General features: G+C 69.8%; 1 protein-coding gene across 1 annotated transcript in view; it reads right to left on the reverse strand.

The window, feature by feature from the left end:
- The window catches only part of CELSR2 (cadherin EGF LAG seven-pass G-type receptor 2), a 43,408-nt gene that overhangs the window by 1,343 nt on the left and 27,196 nt on the right, over positions 1-14,869 (reverse strand). Inside the window, 15 exon segments of the mRNA XM_086476386.1 lie at positions 542-711; positions 713-768; positions 892-949; positions 951-1,102; positions 1,937-2,086; positions 2,217-2,305; positions 3,368-3,498; positions 3,593-3,715; positions 5,330-5,456; positions 10,282-10,358; positions 10,469-10,581; positions 11,503-11,677; positions 12,416-12,616; positions 13,204-13,330; positions 14,241-14,408. Of these exon segments, the coding sequence (XP_086332512.1) occupies positions 542-711; positions 713-768; positions 892-949; positions 951-1,102; positions 1,937-2,086; positions 2,217-2,305; positions 3,368-3,498; positions 3,593-3,715; positions 5,330-5,456; positions 10,282-10,358; positions 10,469-10,581; positions 11,503-11,677; positions 12,416-12,616; positions 13,204-13,330; positions 14,241-14,408 (1,917 nt within the window).

Here is a 14,869-nt window from a genome sequence, read left to right on the forward strand (position 1 = left end):
ACAGCCACCCTTTCACCTGATGGGCACCCAGTGGGAACCCTTGCACCCAATGGGCACCCAACAGCCACCCTTTGACCCGATGGGTGCCTGTTGGGCACCCTGGTACCGATGGGCACCCGGTGGGAACCCTTGCACCCAATGGGCACCCAACAGCCATCCTTTCACCCAATGGGTGCCTGTTGGGCACCCTGGCACCGATGGGCACCCAACAGCCACCCTTTCACCTGATGGGCACCCAGTGGGAACCCTTGCACCCAATGGGCACCCAACAGCCATCCTTTCACCCAATGGGTGCCTGTTGGGCACCCTGGCACCGATGGGCACCCAACAGCCATCCTTGCACCCAATGGGCACCCAGTGGGAACCCTTTCACCCGACGGGCACCCAACAGCCACCCTTGCACCCAGTGGGCACCCAGTGGGAACCCTGGCACCCCATGGGCACCCAACAGCCACCCTTTGACCCGATGGGCACCCAACCACCGCCCTGGCACCCAAGGGCGCCCACGGGCCACCCTGGCACCCATCCGCCGGGCACTCACTCGGAGCCGGAGGAGTCCTCGTCCACCGTGCCCGCCTTGATGCTCATGGCGATGGGGGTGACGCCGCTGAGCTGCTCCTGCAGGGTCTGCCGGGGGCGGGGGGCGCCGGTGCCCCCCACCCTGCTGCCCTCGCTGCCCGACGAGGCGGGGGGCGGTGGGGGGGGGCCCGAGGCGTTGGGTGCTGCCCCGCTCGCTGATGGGGGGCAGACACTTCTTCTTCAGGATGCCTGCGAGGGGGGGGGGTGGGAGGTGGGGGCATCACCCAAGGGGTTGGGGGTCCCCCAGTCTTGAGGTACACCCCCCCCCACCCCCACCCCATAGCACCCCTTTGGGTGCGGGGCACCCCGTACCTTTGTGGGGGTGGGGGAGGGGCAGCAGCGGGGGGTCCCTGGGGAGCGCCTCGCCGTTGAGGCGGGGGGGGGGGGTCACCCCGGAGGGGTCCCTCGCCCCCCGCCGGCTCCACCCGCAGGGTCTCGCTGCCCCCCGGCCCCTCGCTCTCGCTGGCCGTTGTCACGAATTCCCCCGGCCAGTACGGTCGCCCCGGGGCCACCAAGCTGTCACCTGCGGGGGGGGGGGGGGGGGGCGGGGACTGCTGGGATGGGCAAGGCGAGGGACCCGCAACCCATCCCCCACTGGGTGCCCCCCCCGGCCATCAGCACCCCAGCCAGGGTGAGGGTCCCATTGGGTGCCCCCCTCCCCCCCCTGGCACCCCAGACAAGGCAAGGGACTCCCCCCCCCAAACCCACTGGGTGTCCCCCCATCAGCACCCCAGGCAGGGCGAGGGACCCCCTGTACCCACTGGGTGCCCCCAGACAGAGTGAGGGACACCCAACCATACCCACTGGGTAACTCCCCCCCAAACATCCCAGGTAGCACAAGGGACCCCAAAAACCCCTTGGATGGCCCCCCCATCACTCCCCCAGCCAGGGCAACAGACCCCCACCAAAACCCATTGGGTGCCCCCTCATTGGTACCCCAGACTGGGTAGGAGACATCCCCCGCTCCACGGCTACTGGGTGCCCCCCATTAGCACCCCAGGCAGGGCGAGGGACCCCCTGTACCCACTGGTTGCCCCCAGACAGGCTGAGGGACCCCCCCCCCCCCCCATACCCACTGGGTGACACCCCCCCCCGACACCCCAGGTAGCACAAGGGACCCCAAAACCCCCTTGGTTGCCCCCCATCACTCCCTCAACCAGGGCAAGGGACCCCCCCCAAACCCACTGGGTGACCCCCCATGGCACCCTAGCCAGGCCAAGGGCCCCCCCTTGCCCCCTCCTTGGCACCCTGAACATAGCGAGGGACCCCCCCCATCCCCACCGGGTGCCCCCCCATGGGCCCCCTGGCCAGGCTGAGGGACCCCCCCCCCGCCATCCCCAGTGGGTGCTGGCGTTACCGGGGGCGGGGGGGGGCAGGGGGGGCCCGGGCAGGGGGTCCCAGCCGGCGGGGGGGGCCTCCTCCTCGCTCTCGGAGGAGTGCGTGGAGCCGTAGGAGCCGCTGCGATCGTCCTCCAGCGACAGGTCACTGTCCGAGTCCGTGTCGTGCTCTGGGGGGTGGCAGGGGGGGGACACGACATCCACGGGTCAGGGGGTGCCCGTGGGCACCCACCGGCCGCCCCCCCCCCCCCGCAGCCGGGCTGAGGCCGGGCGCGCTCATCACATGCACCGGGGTCCTACCCTCGGGCTGGTCCTGGGCGTCGAGGAAGAGCCCCCCGGGCTCGGCCAGGGCCCGCTGCCCCGGGCTGCCCGCCAGCCCCGAGTCCTCCCTGCCGAGGAGGGGACACCCGCACCCATGGGTGCCCGGCGGCACCCACGGGCGCCCTGCCGCCCCGTCACCTCGCCGCGCTGCCACCCCGCGCCCATCGGCAGCCCGCCACCCGGCCGGCACGCCACCGCTCCGCCGGGCTGCCCCGCCACCCCAGCATCGTGTCACCCTGCCGTCCTGCCACCCCAGTATCTTGCCACCCTGCCACCATCCTGCCATGCCACCCCACCGGCCCATCACCCCACCACCCTGCCACCCCAGCATCACGTCACCCTGCCACCCTGCCATCCTCCACCCACCCCATCACCCCACCACCGTGCCACCATGCTGCTGTGCCACCAACGTATCACCCAGCATCATGTCACCCTGCCACCCCGGTATCATGTCACCCCGCCACCTTGCTGCCATGACACCCCACCAGCCCATCACCCTCCTGTCCTGCCACCCCAGCATCATGCCACCCTGCCACCATGGCTCTCCTCCACCCATCCTATCACCCCACCACCCCACCACCCTGCCGCCATGCTGCCATGCCACCGGCCCATCACCCCATCACTCTGCCTTCTTCCCACCCCAGGATCATGCCACCCCCACCACCTTGCTGCCATGACACCCCACCAACCCATCACCTCATCACCCCATCACCCGACCAACCCACCACCCTGCCACCCCATCACCCCACCACCCTGCCATGCCACCACCCCATCCCCTCATCACCCCATCACCCCACCACCCCACCACCCACCACCCCATCACCCCATCACCCCACCACCATCACCCCACCACCCCACCACTCACCACCCCACCACCCCATCACCCCATCACCCACCACCCCATCACCCCACCACCATCACCCCACCACCCCACCACCCACCACCCCATCACCCCACCACTCACCACCCCATCACCCCACCACCCCATCACCCCACCACCCACCACCCCATCACCCCACCACCACCACCCCATCACCCCACCACCCCATCACCCCGCCACCCCATCACCACGTCACCTTGCCACCCCACCCCCTGTCCCCCCCCCCCCGATGTCCCCGTCCCGGCGGTACCGGCACACGAAGGGGATGTAGCTGTGGTGGCTCTTGCCGGAGCGCAGGGTGCTGGGCAGGGAGCCGGTGGAGCCGCCCATGGGCGCTGGGTACAGCCGCCCCGCCACGTAGGTGCTGTCACAGCCATAGGCCTGTCGCGGGGACGGGGACATCACAGCCATGGTGGGTGGCTGCCCCACGACCCCCAGCCCCCCCCCCCCCCAGCCCCCCCCCGGTGGCACTCACGGGGGTCAGGGTGGATTTGGTGGCCAAGGCGGGGTCGGGGCCGCGGCGGCGGGTGCAGCTCAGCCGCAGGCTCCTCCGCACCTCCTTGCTCAGCACCACGCAGAAGAGGAAGATGAGGGGGCCCTGGGGTGGGGAGGGGGTGCGTGGGCATGGGGGGGGGGGTGGGGGTGGGGGGGCCAGCCCCCATCTACACCCTGCAGGGGACCCCACCGGCACCCCAGAGGGGTTGAGGGGCCCCCCATACCCACTGGGTGCTCCCCACTGACACCCTAAACTGGGTGAGGGACCCCCCCATACCCACCGGGTGCCTCCCACTGACACTCCAAACTGGGTGAGGGACCCCCATACCCACCGGGTGCCCCCCCACTGACACCCCAAACTGGGTGAGGGACCCTCATACCGACCGGGTGCCCCCCCCCGACACCCCAAACTGGGTGGGGGACCCGCCCATACCCACTGGGTGCCCGTCCACTGACACCCCAAACTGGGTGAGGGACCCCCATACCCACCGGGTGCCCGCCCACTGACACCTCAAACTGGGTGAGGGACCCCCATATCCACCGGGTGCCCCCCCACTGACACCCCAAACTGGGTGAGGGACCCTCATACCGACCGGGTGCCCCCCCACTGACACCCCAAACTGGGTGGGGGACCCGCCCATACCCACCAGGTGCCCCCCCACTGACACCCCAAACTGGGTGAGGGACCCCCATACCCACTGGGTGCCCGTCCACTGACACCCCAAACTGGGTAAGGGAACCCCCATACCCACTGGGTGCCCCCCAGAATAGCTGAGTGACCTCTGGTACCCACCAGGCACCCACCAGGAGAGGGGCTCATCCCTGGGGTGCCCCCATCCCACCCGCCCCCCACCCCAGGGATATAGGGATGCACCCCCAGCTATAGCGGGAGGGGGCACAGGGGTACGGAGACATATCAGGGTGCGGGAAGGTACAGGGGGACACAGGTATGGGGGGGCTCAGGGAGTTATAGGGTGCTACGGGGTGCTATGGGGTGCTATGGGGTGCTATGGAGAGGAGAGGGGTGGGGTGGTCACAGAGGGGGATGGGGTAAAGGAGGTGTAGGGGTATGGGGAGGTATAGGGGTATGGGGGGTGCAGGCGTGTAGGGGCATGGGGCAGTATAGGGGCAGAAGGTATAGGGGGGCACAGGAGGTATGGGGGGGCTTGGCGAGGGGGCAAAAACTGTGTAGGGGATGTAGGGGTGGAGGTGTAGGGGCTGTGGGGGCACAGGGCTGGGGGGGCTATAGGGGCACAGGGGTGTGGGGGCATAGGGGTGGGGGGGCTGTGGGGGGTGCGAGGTGGGGGGCTATAGGGGCACAGGGGTTGGACCTATAGGAGTGCAGGGGTGGGGGGCTGTGGGGGTGCAGGGGTGGGGGGCTATAGGGGTGCAGGGGTGGGGGGCTGTGGGGGTGCAGGGGTGGGGGGCTATAGGGGTGCAGGGGTGGGGGGCTATAGAGGCGCAGCGGTGGGGGACTATAGGGGCGCAGGGGTGGGGGGCTCTAGGGGTGCAGGGATGGGGGGCTGTGGGGGAGGGGGGCTACAGGGGTGCAGGGGTGTGAGTGCTGTCAGAGCACAGTGGTGAGGGGCTATAGGGGCGCAGGGGTGGGGGGCGGTGGGGGCGCAGGGGTGGGGGGCTATAGGGGTTCAAGGGTGGGGGGCTGTGGGGGCACATGGGTGGGGGGCGGTGGGGGCGCAGGGGGGGGGGGCGCGGTGACCTGGAGGCAGTTGGAGACGGCGAAGAGGTAGTGGAAGAGCAGCGCGTCGCTGTTGACGGAGAGCAGGGCCAGGAGCCAGGCCAGGCTGGGCAGCGCCAGCACCACCACCGCCGTCTGCAGCCCGGACCTGGGGGACCCCCGTCAGCCCCTGCTGCACCCTGCTGCACCCTGCTGCACCCTGCTGTACCCTGCTGCAACCTGCTGCACCCTGCCTGCACCCTGTCTGCACCCTGCTGTACCCTGCCTGCACGCTGCTGCACCCTGTCGTACCCTGCTGCACCCTGCTGTACCCTGCCTGCACCCTGCTGCACCCTGCTGCACCCTGCTGCACCCTGACTGCACCCTGATGCAACCTGCTGCACCCTGCTGCATCCTACTGCACCCTGCTGCACCCTGCTGCACCCTGTCTGCACCCTGCTGCACCCTGACTGCACCCTGCCTGCACCCTGGCTGCACCCTGCTGCACCCTGCCTGCACCCTGCCTGCACCCTGCTGCACCCTGGCTGCACCCTGCTGCACCCTGCTGTACCCTGCTGCAACGTGCTGCACCCTGCTGCACCCTGCCTGCACGCTGCTGCACCCTGCCTGCACCCTGCTGCACCCTGCTGTACCCTGCTGCACCCTGCTGTACCCTGCCTGCACGCTGCTGCACCCTGTCTGCACCCTGCTGCACCCTGCTGCACCCTGACTGCACCCTGACTGCACCCTGGCTGCACCCTGCTGCACCCTGCCTGCACCCTGCTCAACCTGCTGCACCCTGCTGCACCCTGCCTGCACCCTGCTGCACCCTACTGCACCCTGCTGTACCCTGCTGCACCGTGCTGCACCCTACTGCACCCTGCTGCACCCTGCACTCTGCTGCACCCTGCTGCACCCTTCAGCCTGCTGCACGCTGCACCCTGCCTGCACCCTGCATCCTGCTGCACCCTGCTGCACCCTGCTGCACCCTGCAGCCTGCCTGCACTCTGCACCCTGCTGCACCCTGCCTGCACCCTGCTGCACCCTGTCTGCACCCTGCCTGCACCCTGCTCAACCTGCTGCACCCTGCTGCACCCTGCTGCACCCTGTCTGCACCCTGCTGCACCCTGCTGCACCCTGCCTGCACGCTGCTGCACCCTACTGCACCCTGCTGCACACTGACTGCACCCTGCTGCAACCTGCTGCATCCTGCTGCACCCTGCTGCACCCTGACAGCACCCTGACTGCACCCTGCTGCACCCTGTCTGCACCCTGCTGCACCCTGCTGCACCCTGCCTGCACCCTGGCTGCACCCTGCTGCACCCTGCCTGCACGCTGCTGCACCCTGTCTGCACCCTGCTGTACCCTGCTGCACCCTGCCTGCACCCTGCTCAACCTGCTGCACCCTACTGCACTCTGCTGTACCCTGCTGCACCGTGCTGCAACGTACAGCACCCTGCTGCACCCTACTGCACCCTGACTGCACCCTGACTGCACCCTGCTGCACCCTGCACTCTGCTGCACCCTGCTGCACCCTTCAGCCTGCTGCACCCTGCAGCCTGCCTGCACTCTGCACCCTGCTGCACCCTGCTGCACCCTGACAGCACCCTGCTGCACCCTGTCTGCACCCTGCTGCAACCTGCTGCAACCTGCCTGCACCCTGCACCCTGCTGCACCCTGCTTCACCCTGCACCCTGCTGCACTCTGCACCCTGCTGCACCCTGCTGCACCCTGCAGCCTGCCTGCACTCTGCACGCTGCTGCACCCTGCTGCACCCTGCCTGCACCCTGCTGCACCCTGCCTGCACCCTGCAGCACCCTGCTGCACCCTGCCTGCACCCTGCACCCTGCTGCACCCTGCTGCACCCTGCTGCACCCTGCTGCACCCTGCAGCCTGCCTGCACTCTGCACCCTGCTGCACCCTGCTGCACCCTGCACCCTGCTGCACCCTGCTGCACCCTGCCTGCACCCTGCTGCACCGTGCTGCAACCTACTGCACCCTGCTGCACCCTACTGCACCCTGACTGCACCCTGCTGCACCCTGCCTGCACCCTGCTGCACCCTGCCTGCACCCTGCTGTACCCTGCTGCACCCTGCTGCACCCTGCTGCACCCTGCTGCACCCTGCCTGCACCCTGCTGTACCCTGCTGCACCCTGCCTGCACTCTGCACCCTGCTGCATCCTGTCTGCACCCTGCTCAACCTGCTGCACCCTGCTGCACCCTGCCTGCACCCTGCTGCACCCTGCTGCACCCTACTGCACTCTGCTGCACCCTGCTGCACCCTGCAGCCTGCCTGCACTCTGCACCCTGCTGCACCCTGCTGCACCCTGCCTGCACCCTGTCTGCACCCTGCTGCACCCTGCTGTACCCTGCTGCACCCTGCACCCTGCCTGCACCCTGCAGTCTGCTACATGCTGCACCCTGATGCACCCTGCACCCTGCCTGCACTCTGCTGCACCCTGCTACACCCTGCTTGCACCCTGCTGCACCCTGCATCCTGCTACATGCTGCACCCTGCTGCACCCTGCACTCTGCTGCACCCTACTGCACCCTTACTGCACCCTGACTGCACCCTGCTGCACCCTGCTGCAACCTGCTGCACCTTGCTGCACCCTGCTGCACCCTGCACCCTGCTGCACTCTGCACCCTGCTGCACCCTGCTGCACCCTGCTGCACCCTGCTGCACCCTGCTGTACCCTGCTGCACCCTGCACCCTGCCTGCACCCTGCCTGCAACCTGCATCCTGCTACATGCTGCACCCTGATGCACCCTGCACCCTGCCTGCACTCTGCTGCACCCTGCTGCACCCTGCTTGCACCCTGCTGCACCCTGCATCCTGCTACATGCTGCACCCTGCTGCACCCTGCACTCTGCTGCACCCTGATGCACCCTGCTGCACCCTGCACTCTGCTGCACCCTACTGCACCCTTACTGCACCCTGACTGCACCCTGCTGCACCCTGCTGCAACCTGCTGCACCCTGCTGCACCCTGCTGCACCCTGCACCCTGCTGCACCCTGCAGCCTGCCTGCACTCTGCACGCTGCTGCACCCTGCTGCACCCTGCTGCACCCTGTCTGCACCCTGCTGCACCCTGCTGCAACCTGCCTGCACCCTGCACCCTGCTGCACCCTGCTGCACCCTGCTGCACCCTGCACCCTGCTGCACTCTGCACCCTGCTGCACCCTGCTGCACCCTGCCTGCACCCTGCTGCACCCTGCCGTACCCTGCACCCTGCCTGCACCCTGCCTGCAACCTGCATCCTGCTACATGCTGCACCCTGCTGCACCCTGCACTCTGCTGCACCCTACTGCACCCTTACTGCACCCTGACTGCACCCTGCTGCACCCTGCTGCACCCTGCTGCAACCTGCTGCAACCTGCCTGCACCCTGCACCCTGCTGCACCCTGTCTGCACCCTGCTGCACCCTGCTGCAACGTGCCTGCACCCTGCTGCACCCTGCTGCACCCTGCTGCACCCTGCTTCACCCTGCACCCTGCTGCACTCTGCACCCTGCTGCACCCTGCTGCACCCTGCCTGCACCCTGCACCCTGCTGCACCCTGCTGCACCCTGCTGCACCCTGCTGCACCCTGCAGCCTGCCTGCACTCTGCACCCTGCTGCACCCTGCTGCACCCTGCCTGCACCCTGCCTGCACCCTGCTGTACCCTGCTGCACCCTGCTGCACCCTTCTGCATCCTGTGCACCCTGCCTGCACCCTGCCTGCACCCTGCTGCACCCTGCTGCACCCTGCACCCTGCCTGCACCCTGCCTGCACCCTGCATCCTGCTGCATGCTGCACCCTGCACTCTGCTGCACCCTACCTGCACCCTGCTGCACCCTGCTGCACTCTGCACCCTGCTGTACCCTGCTGCACCCTGCTGCACCCTTCTGCACCCTGCTGCACCCTGCCTGCACCCTGCCTGCACCCTGTCTGCACCCTACCTGCACCCTGCTGCACCCTACCTGCACCCTGCTGCACCCTGCCTGCACCCTGCCTCTCTGCTCCCCTGCCCCGCCTGGCACAGGCACCACGTCTGCCCTGCCACCACCCATGGGTGCCCTGCAGGCCTCATGCATCCCCACCACCCAGGGGTACCCCAGCACCCTGTGCCCCGCCCTGTCACCCAGGGGCACCCGTACACCCCCTGGCCTCCCGAATGCCTCAGCACCCTGTGCCCCTCTGACTCCCATGGGTGCCCCAGCCCCCCGTACCTCACCACCTAGGGGCGCTCCAAGACCCCTGCCACCCACGGGTACCCTGGCACCCAACGCCCCCTTGTCACCCACGGGTGCCCCGGCACCCAATGCCACCCATGGGGCCTCCAGCCCCCCCGTGCCCCCAGCCACCCATGGGTGCTCCAGCTTCCTGCCACACCTGGGTGCTCTTAGCCCCTTGTACCTCACCACCCATGGGTGCCCCAACACCCTTGCCACCCATGGGTGCCCCTGCCCCCAATGCCACCCACGAGTTCCCCAACCCACCATGCCCCCCTGACTCCCATGTGCTCCCCAGCACCTAATGCCACCCATGGGTGCCCCAGCCTCCCGCCACCCCATGGGTGCCCCAGCAACCTTTGCCCCTCTGTCACCCATGGGTGCCCCAGCCCCTCAGGCCCCCCAGTCCCCAATGCCACCCACGGGTGCCCCAGCCTCCCGCCACCCCATGGGTGCCCCAGCACCCTTTGCCCCTCTGTCACCCACGGGTGCTCCAGCACTCTGTGCCCCTCTGTCACCCATGGGTGCCCCAGCCCCCCCGGTCCCCAATGCCACCCATGGGCGTCCTAGGACCCTGTGCCCCTCTGTCACTCATGGGTGCCCCAGCCCCCCATGCCACCCATGGGTGCCCCAGCCTCTCGCCACGCCATAGGTGCCCCAGCACCCCTTGCCCCTCTGTCACCCACGGGTGCTCCAGCCCCCCAGGCCCCCCCAGTCCCCAATGCCCCCCATGGGTGCCCCAGCCCCCCATGGGTGCCCCCCCTGCCCAGACGACTCACGCCGTGCCCTTCTTCTCGAAGCCCTGCGGGGTGGCGCAGGTGGCCCTGGCCGCCAGCGTGAGGAAGAAGATGCTGACCTGGGGGGGACGGGACACGCAGAGGGGTGAGTGGGCATGGTGGGGGGAGGGGTGGGCACCCCTGGGGCACCCCAGCACCCCCCCCAAGCCCCCCCTTCCCCCATACGCACGGCCACGGCGCAGGCGATGGGCCCCGCCAGGCTCCAGACCAGGCTGTCGTGGATGGAGAGCCAGCAGAAGTCGGGGTTGCCGTAGCCTTCGGGGTCCAGCCCCACCGCCAGCCCTGTGTGTCCCCCCCCCCAAAAAAGGCACGGCTCAGGGGCGGGGCTAAGCCGCAAGGAGGCTGGGCTAGCCTCCGAGGGGGCGGGGCTAAGGCAGGAGGGGCGGGGCTAAGGCGAGGTGGGGTGTGGAACGGCGGGTTGGGTGGAGCAGGGCTGGGGAGGTGGCTAGGTGCTGGGGGGCGGGGCTATGGCCCTGGGGGCGGGTCTAATATCACAGGGAGGGGCTACAGACATGGGGGCGTGTCTAAAATTCTTGGGCAGGGCTACAGTGTTGAGGCTGGGTCTATGGCCTTGGGGGCGTGTCTAAAATACTGAGGCGGGGCTATGATGGATGGGGCGGGGCTATGGCCATGAGGGTGTGTCTAACATATTGGGGGCGGGGCTATGATGGATGGGGCGGGGCTATGGCCATGAGGGTGTGTCTAACATATTGGGGGCGGGGCTATGATGGATGGGGCGGGGCTATGGCCATGGGGGCATGTCTAAGAGGTCAGAACAGGGCTGTAGTCTTGGGGGAGGAGCTATGGTGGGTGAAGGCGGGGCTACATTCTTGGGGGCGGGGACAAAATGCCAGGGCAGGGCTATGCTCTTGGGGGCGGGGCTCTGTTCTGGGGGCGGGGTTATGCTGAGCAAAGGCGTGGCTATGCTCTTGGGGGTGTGGCTAAACTCTGATGGACAGGGCTATGTTGCTGGGGGCGGGACCGTGCTCTTTGGGGGCGGGGCTACACATGAAAATGGCACCCCACTTTGCACTAAGCTGATTGGGGGAAGGTGGTTCAGGGGGCGGGGCCAAACCGTAGGAGGGGGCGTGGCCCCCCAGTGGACACTAAGCCAGGTGGCGGTGGATGCCTGGCGGTGGGCACTCTAGGGGGCGGGGTTAGGGCCGAGGGGGCGGGGTTAGGGCCAAGGGGGCGTGTCCTCACCGGTGATGAAGGCGGGCAGCCCCCAGCCCAGGACGTGGTAGAAGCGCATGGGCCCGCGGTCGACGTGGCGGGGCTCGCTGCGGCGCCGGTAGAGGTGCAGCCCCTCCAGCAGCGCCCAGCCCACCGCGCTCATGTAGAGGAACTGCAGCAGGATGGCCACCACCGTGCACGCCAGCTGCGCCCCGCACGTCACTGCCCCGCCCCCTGCGGCCACGCCCACCCCCGCCCCGCCCACTGGGGCTCCGCCCCTGCAAACTACAGGCACTAGCCCCCCCTTGGAGCTCCGCCCTCTCCGCAGCCACGCCCACCCCCGCCCCGCCCACTGGAGCTCCGCCCCTGCAAACCACAGGTACTAGCCCCCCCTGGAGCTCCACCCCCTCTGTGACCACGCCCACCCCCGCCCCGCCCACTGGAGCTCCGCCCCTGCGAACCACAGGCACTACACCACTGGAGCTCCGCCCAGTCTGCAGCCCCGCCCATAAAAGCCACACCCCTCTCTCTAGCCCCACCCCCACACTAGCCTTACCCCACACTATCACCCCGCCCTGGGAACCCCACCTCCTCTGAGAACCCCACCCCTTTTGGGAGCCCCACCCACTTTGAGATGCCCCACCCACCCTGAGGAGCCCCACCCCCTTTGGAAGCCCCACCCTCTTTGAGGGACCCCACCCCTTTTAATAGGCCTCACTTTTTTTTGAGAGAGGCCCAACCCCTTGGAGGGCCCCACCCCCTTTTGAGAGGCCACACCCCCTCAGCCCCAGCCCACCAGCGCTCCGCCCACTCCTTAGCCCCGCCCTACCCACCAGCACGCCTTGGGGGGAGGAGGGAATCCCCCAAACTCTGCCAGCCCCGCCCCCCCGAGCCCCACCCCCCCCCTTTTATCCCCGCCCCCCCCTTTCCCCCAGCCGCTCACCGGGAGGTCGGCCTGGTTGATGCCGAGGAGGAAGACGAGCTGGGCGAGGAGGAGGGCGGTGGCGCCGTGGCGGCGGATGCTGTGGCGGTTGGAGCGGGGTCCCCGCAGCCCCCCCAGCGCCAGCACGGCCAGCAGCAGCCCCGCCAGCCCCACCCCCAGCGAGGCGTAGGTCAGCGCCGCCAGCGGCAGGATCTCCCCGTTCTGCGGCACCAAACACGTCGGGACACGCCCCGCCCCCCCCATGAAGCCACGCCCCCCATGGAGCCACACCCCATGGAGCCACGCCCCCGTCCCGCCCCAGAGCTATGCTCCCTCCTCCTTACAGGTACTGCCGCTGGGAAGCCCCGCCCACAATGCCCCCCCCCCCCCCCCCCGAGGCTTTAGCCCTAGGGGAAACCCCGCCCCCACGACTCAGCCCCACCCCCCTGGGAAACACGCCCACCCTGCTCAGCTCCGCCCCGTCGGAACCCCGCCCCAACAGAGTCCCGCCCACTTTGCTCGGCCCCGCCCTCACAGGCACCCACCCCTCTGCCCCTGCCCTGACCCCTCCCCTCCCGCCAAGCCCCGCCCACCCCTTGTCCCCTCCCCCTTAAAGCCCCGCCCCTCCCCCCCTACAGCCCCGCCCCACCGCCTGGCCCCCACGTGTCCCCCTGCCAGATGCCCCCCCCCCCCACCGTGAGCCCCGTGTCCCCGGGCCAGGGCCCTGTCCCCAGGTCACCCCCATGGCCCAGGTCTCCCGTGTCCCCCCGCGTCCCCCCTGTGTCCCCCCGCGTCCCCCCGCGTCCCACCTCGCGGCGGGAGATGTCCATGAGGACGGCGAAGCTGGTCAGGTGGTGGCACTGGCAGCTGACGTGGCTCCGGTTGCGGAACACGACCTCGCAGCCCCGCGCCGACCAGCCGCCCGCGCCGCCCGCCCTGCGCCCACCGGCACCCTCAGCACCACCGGGGCACCCACCGTGCCCGGGGGGGACCCCAACCACCCCCGGGGACACCCACCGGCACCCTCAGCCGCTGCTGGGCCACCCACCGCCCCCAGGGACACCCACCGGTACCCTGAGCACTGCCGGGGCACCCACCCCACCTGGGGACACCCACCGGTACCCTCAGCCACCACAGGGTCACCCACCACTCCTGGGGACACCCACTGGCACCCTTGGCCACCACGGGGTCACCCACCCCACCTGGGGACACCCACCGGTACCCTCAGCCACCACCGGGTCGCCCCCTCCGCCCCCCCCAGGGACACCCACTGGCACCCTCAGCCACCACAGGGTCACCCACCACTCCTGGGGACACCCACTGGCACCCTTGGCCCCCACGGGGTCACCAACCCCACCCAGGGACACCCACTGGCACCCTCAGCACCACCAGGTCACCCATCCCACCTGGGGACACCCACTGGCACCCTCAGCCACCACAGGGTCACCCACCACCCCTGGGGACACCCACGGGCACCCTCAGACGCTGCTGGGTCACCCAGCGCCCCCAGGAGCACCCACTGGCACCCTCAGCCACCACAGGGTCACCCCCCACACCCAGGGACACCCACCGGCACCCTGTCCCCAACCCCCACCCGTGACACCAGGGACAGAGCTGCCACCCTAACGACCCACCCCCACGCCACCCCCCCCGTCCCACAGATGCCACCCCACAGCCCCGTCCCCGTGCCACCCACCCGTGACCCCTAGGGACGAGGCTGCCCCATCGCCCCACCACGTGCCGCCCCCTCCCTCCCTGCCCGTCGAGGCCCCCACCCCGCCTCGTCCCCGTGTCCCCTGTCCCCCCGCCCCCCGGGGGGGTCCCCACGCTGTGCCCCCCCGCTCACAGCAGCGAGTGGTTCCAGAAGACGCAGATGGGCTTGGAGCGCTCCTGGGTCTCCAGCAGCCGGAACTGGAGGGTGAGGGGCTTCGCCAGCGCCCGCGGCCCCCGCGCCCCCGCCGCCTGCACGCTGATGCTCACCACCGGCGTGTTGATGACGGGGCGCTTGGGCACCCTGGGGGGCGCCGGGGTCAGGGGGCCCAGCCTGGCACGGGCACCCTGACACCCCTCCCCGCGCCCTGCTGTGGCCTGGCACCCCACGGGCACCCCCCCATCTCCCAGCACCCCAACGGGCACCGCCTGGCACCCCCCCATCTCCCAGCATCCCAACGGGCACCCCCTGGCACCCCCCCATCTCCCAGCATCCCACGGGCACCCCCTGGCACCCCCCCATCTCCCAGCACCCCATGGGCACCCTCCCAGCACCCCCCATCTCCCAATACTCCATGGGCACCCCTCCAGCAGCCCCCATCTCCCAGCACCCCATGGGCACCTCCTGGCATCCACCCATCTCCTAGCACCCCATGGGCACCCCCCCCAGCACCCCCCCATCTCCCGGCACCCCAACAGGCACCGCCTGGTACCCCCCCCGTCTCCCAGCACCCCATGGGCACCCCCTGCCCCCATTGTCTCACG

The sequence above is a fragment of the Leptosomus discolor genome, chromosome 21 (genome assembly GCF_034619465.1).
Source record: "Leptosomus discolor isolate bLepDis1 chromosome 21, bLepDis1.hap2, whole genome shotgun sequence".
NCBI classification, from domain to species: Eukaryota; Metazoa; Chordata; class Aves; order Leptosomiformes; family Leptosomidae; genus Leptosomus; species Leptosomus discolor.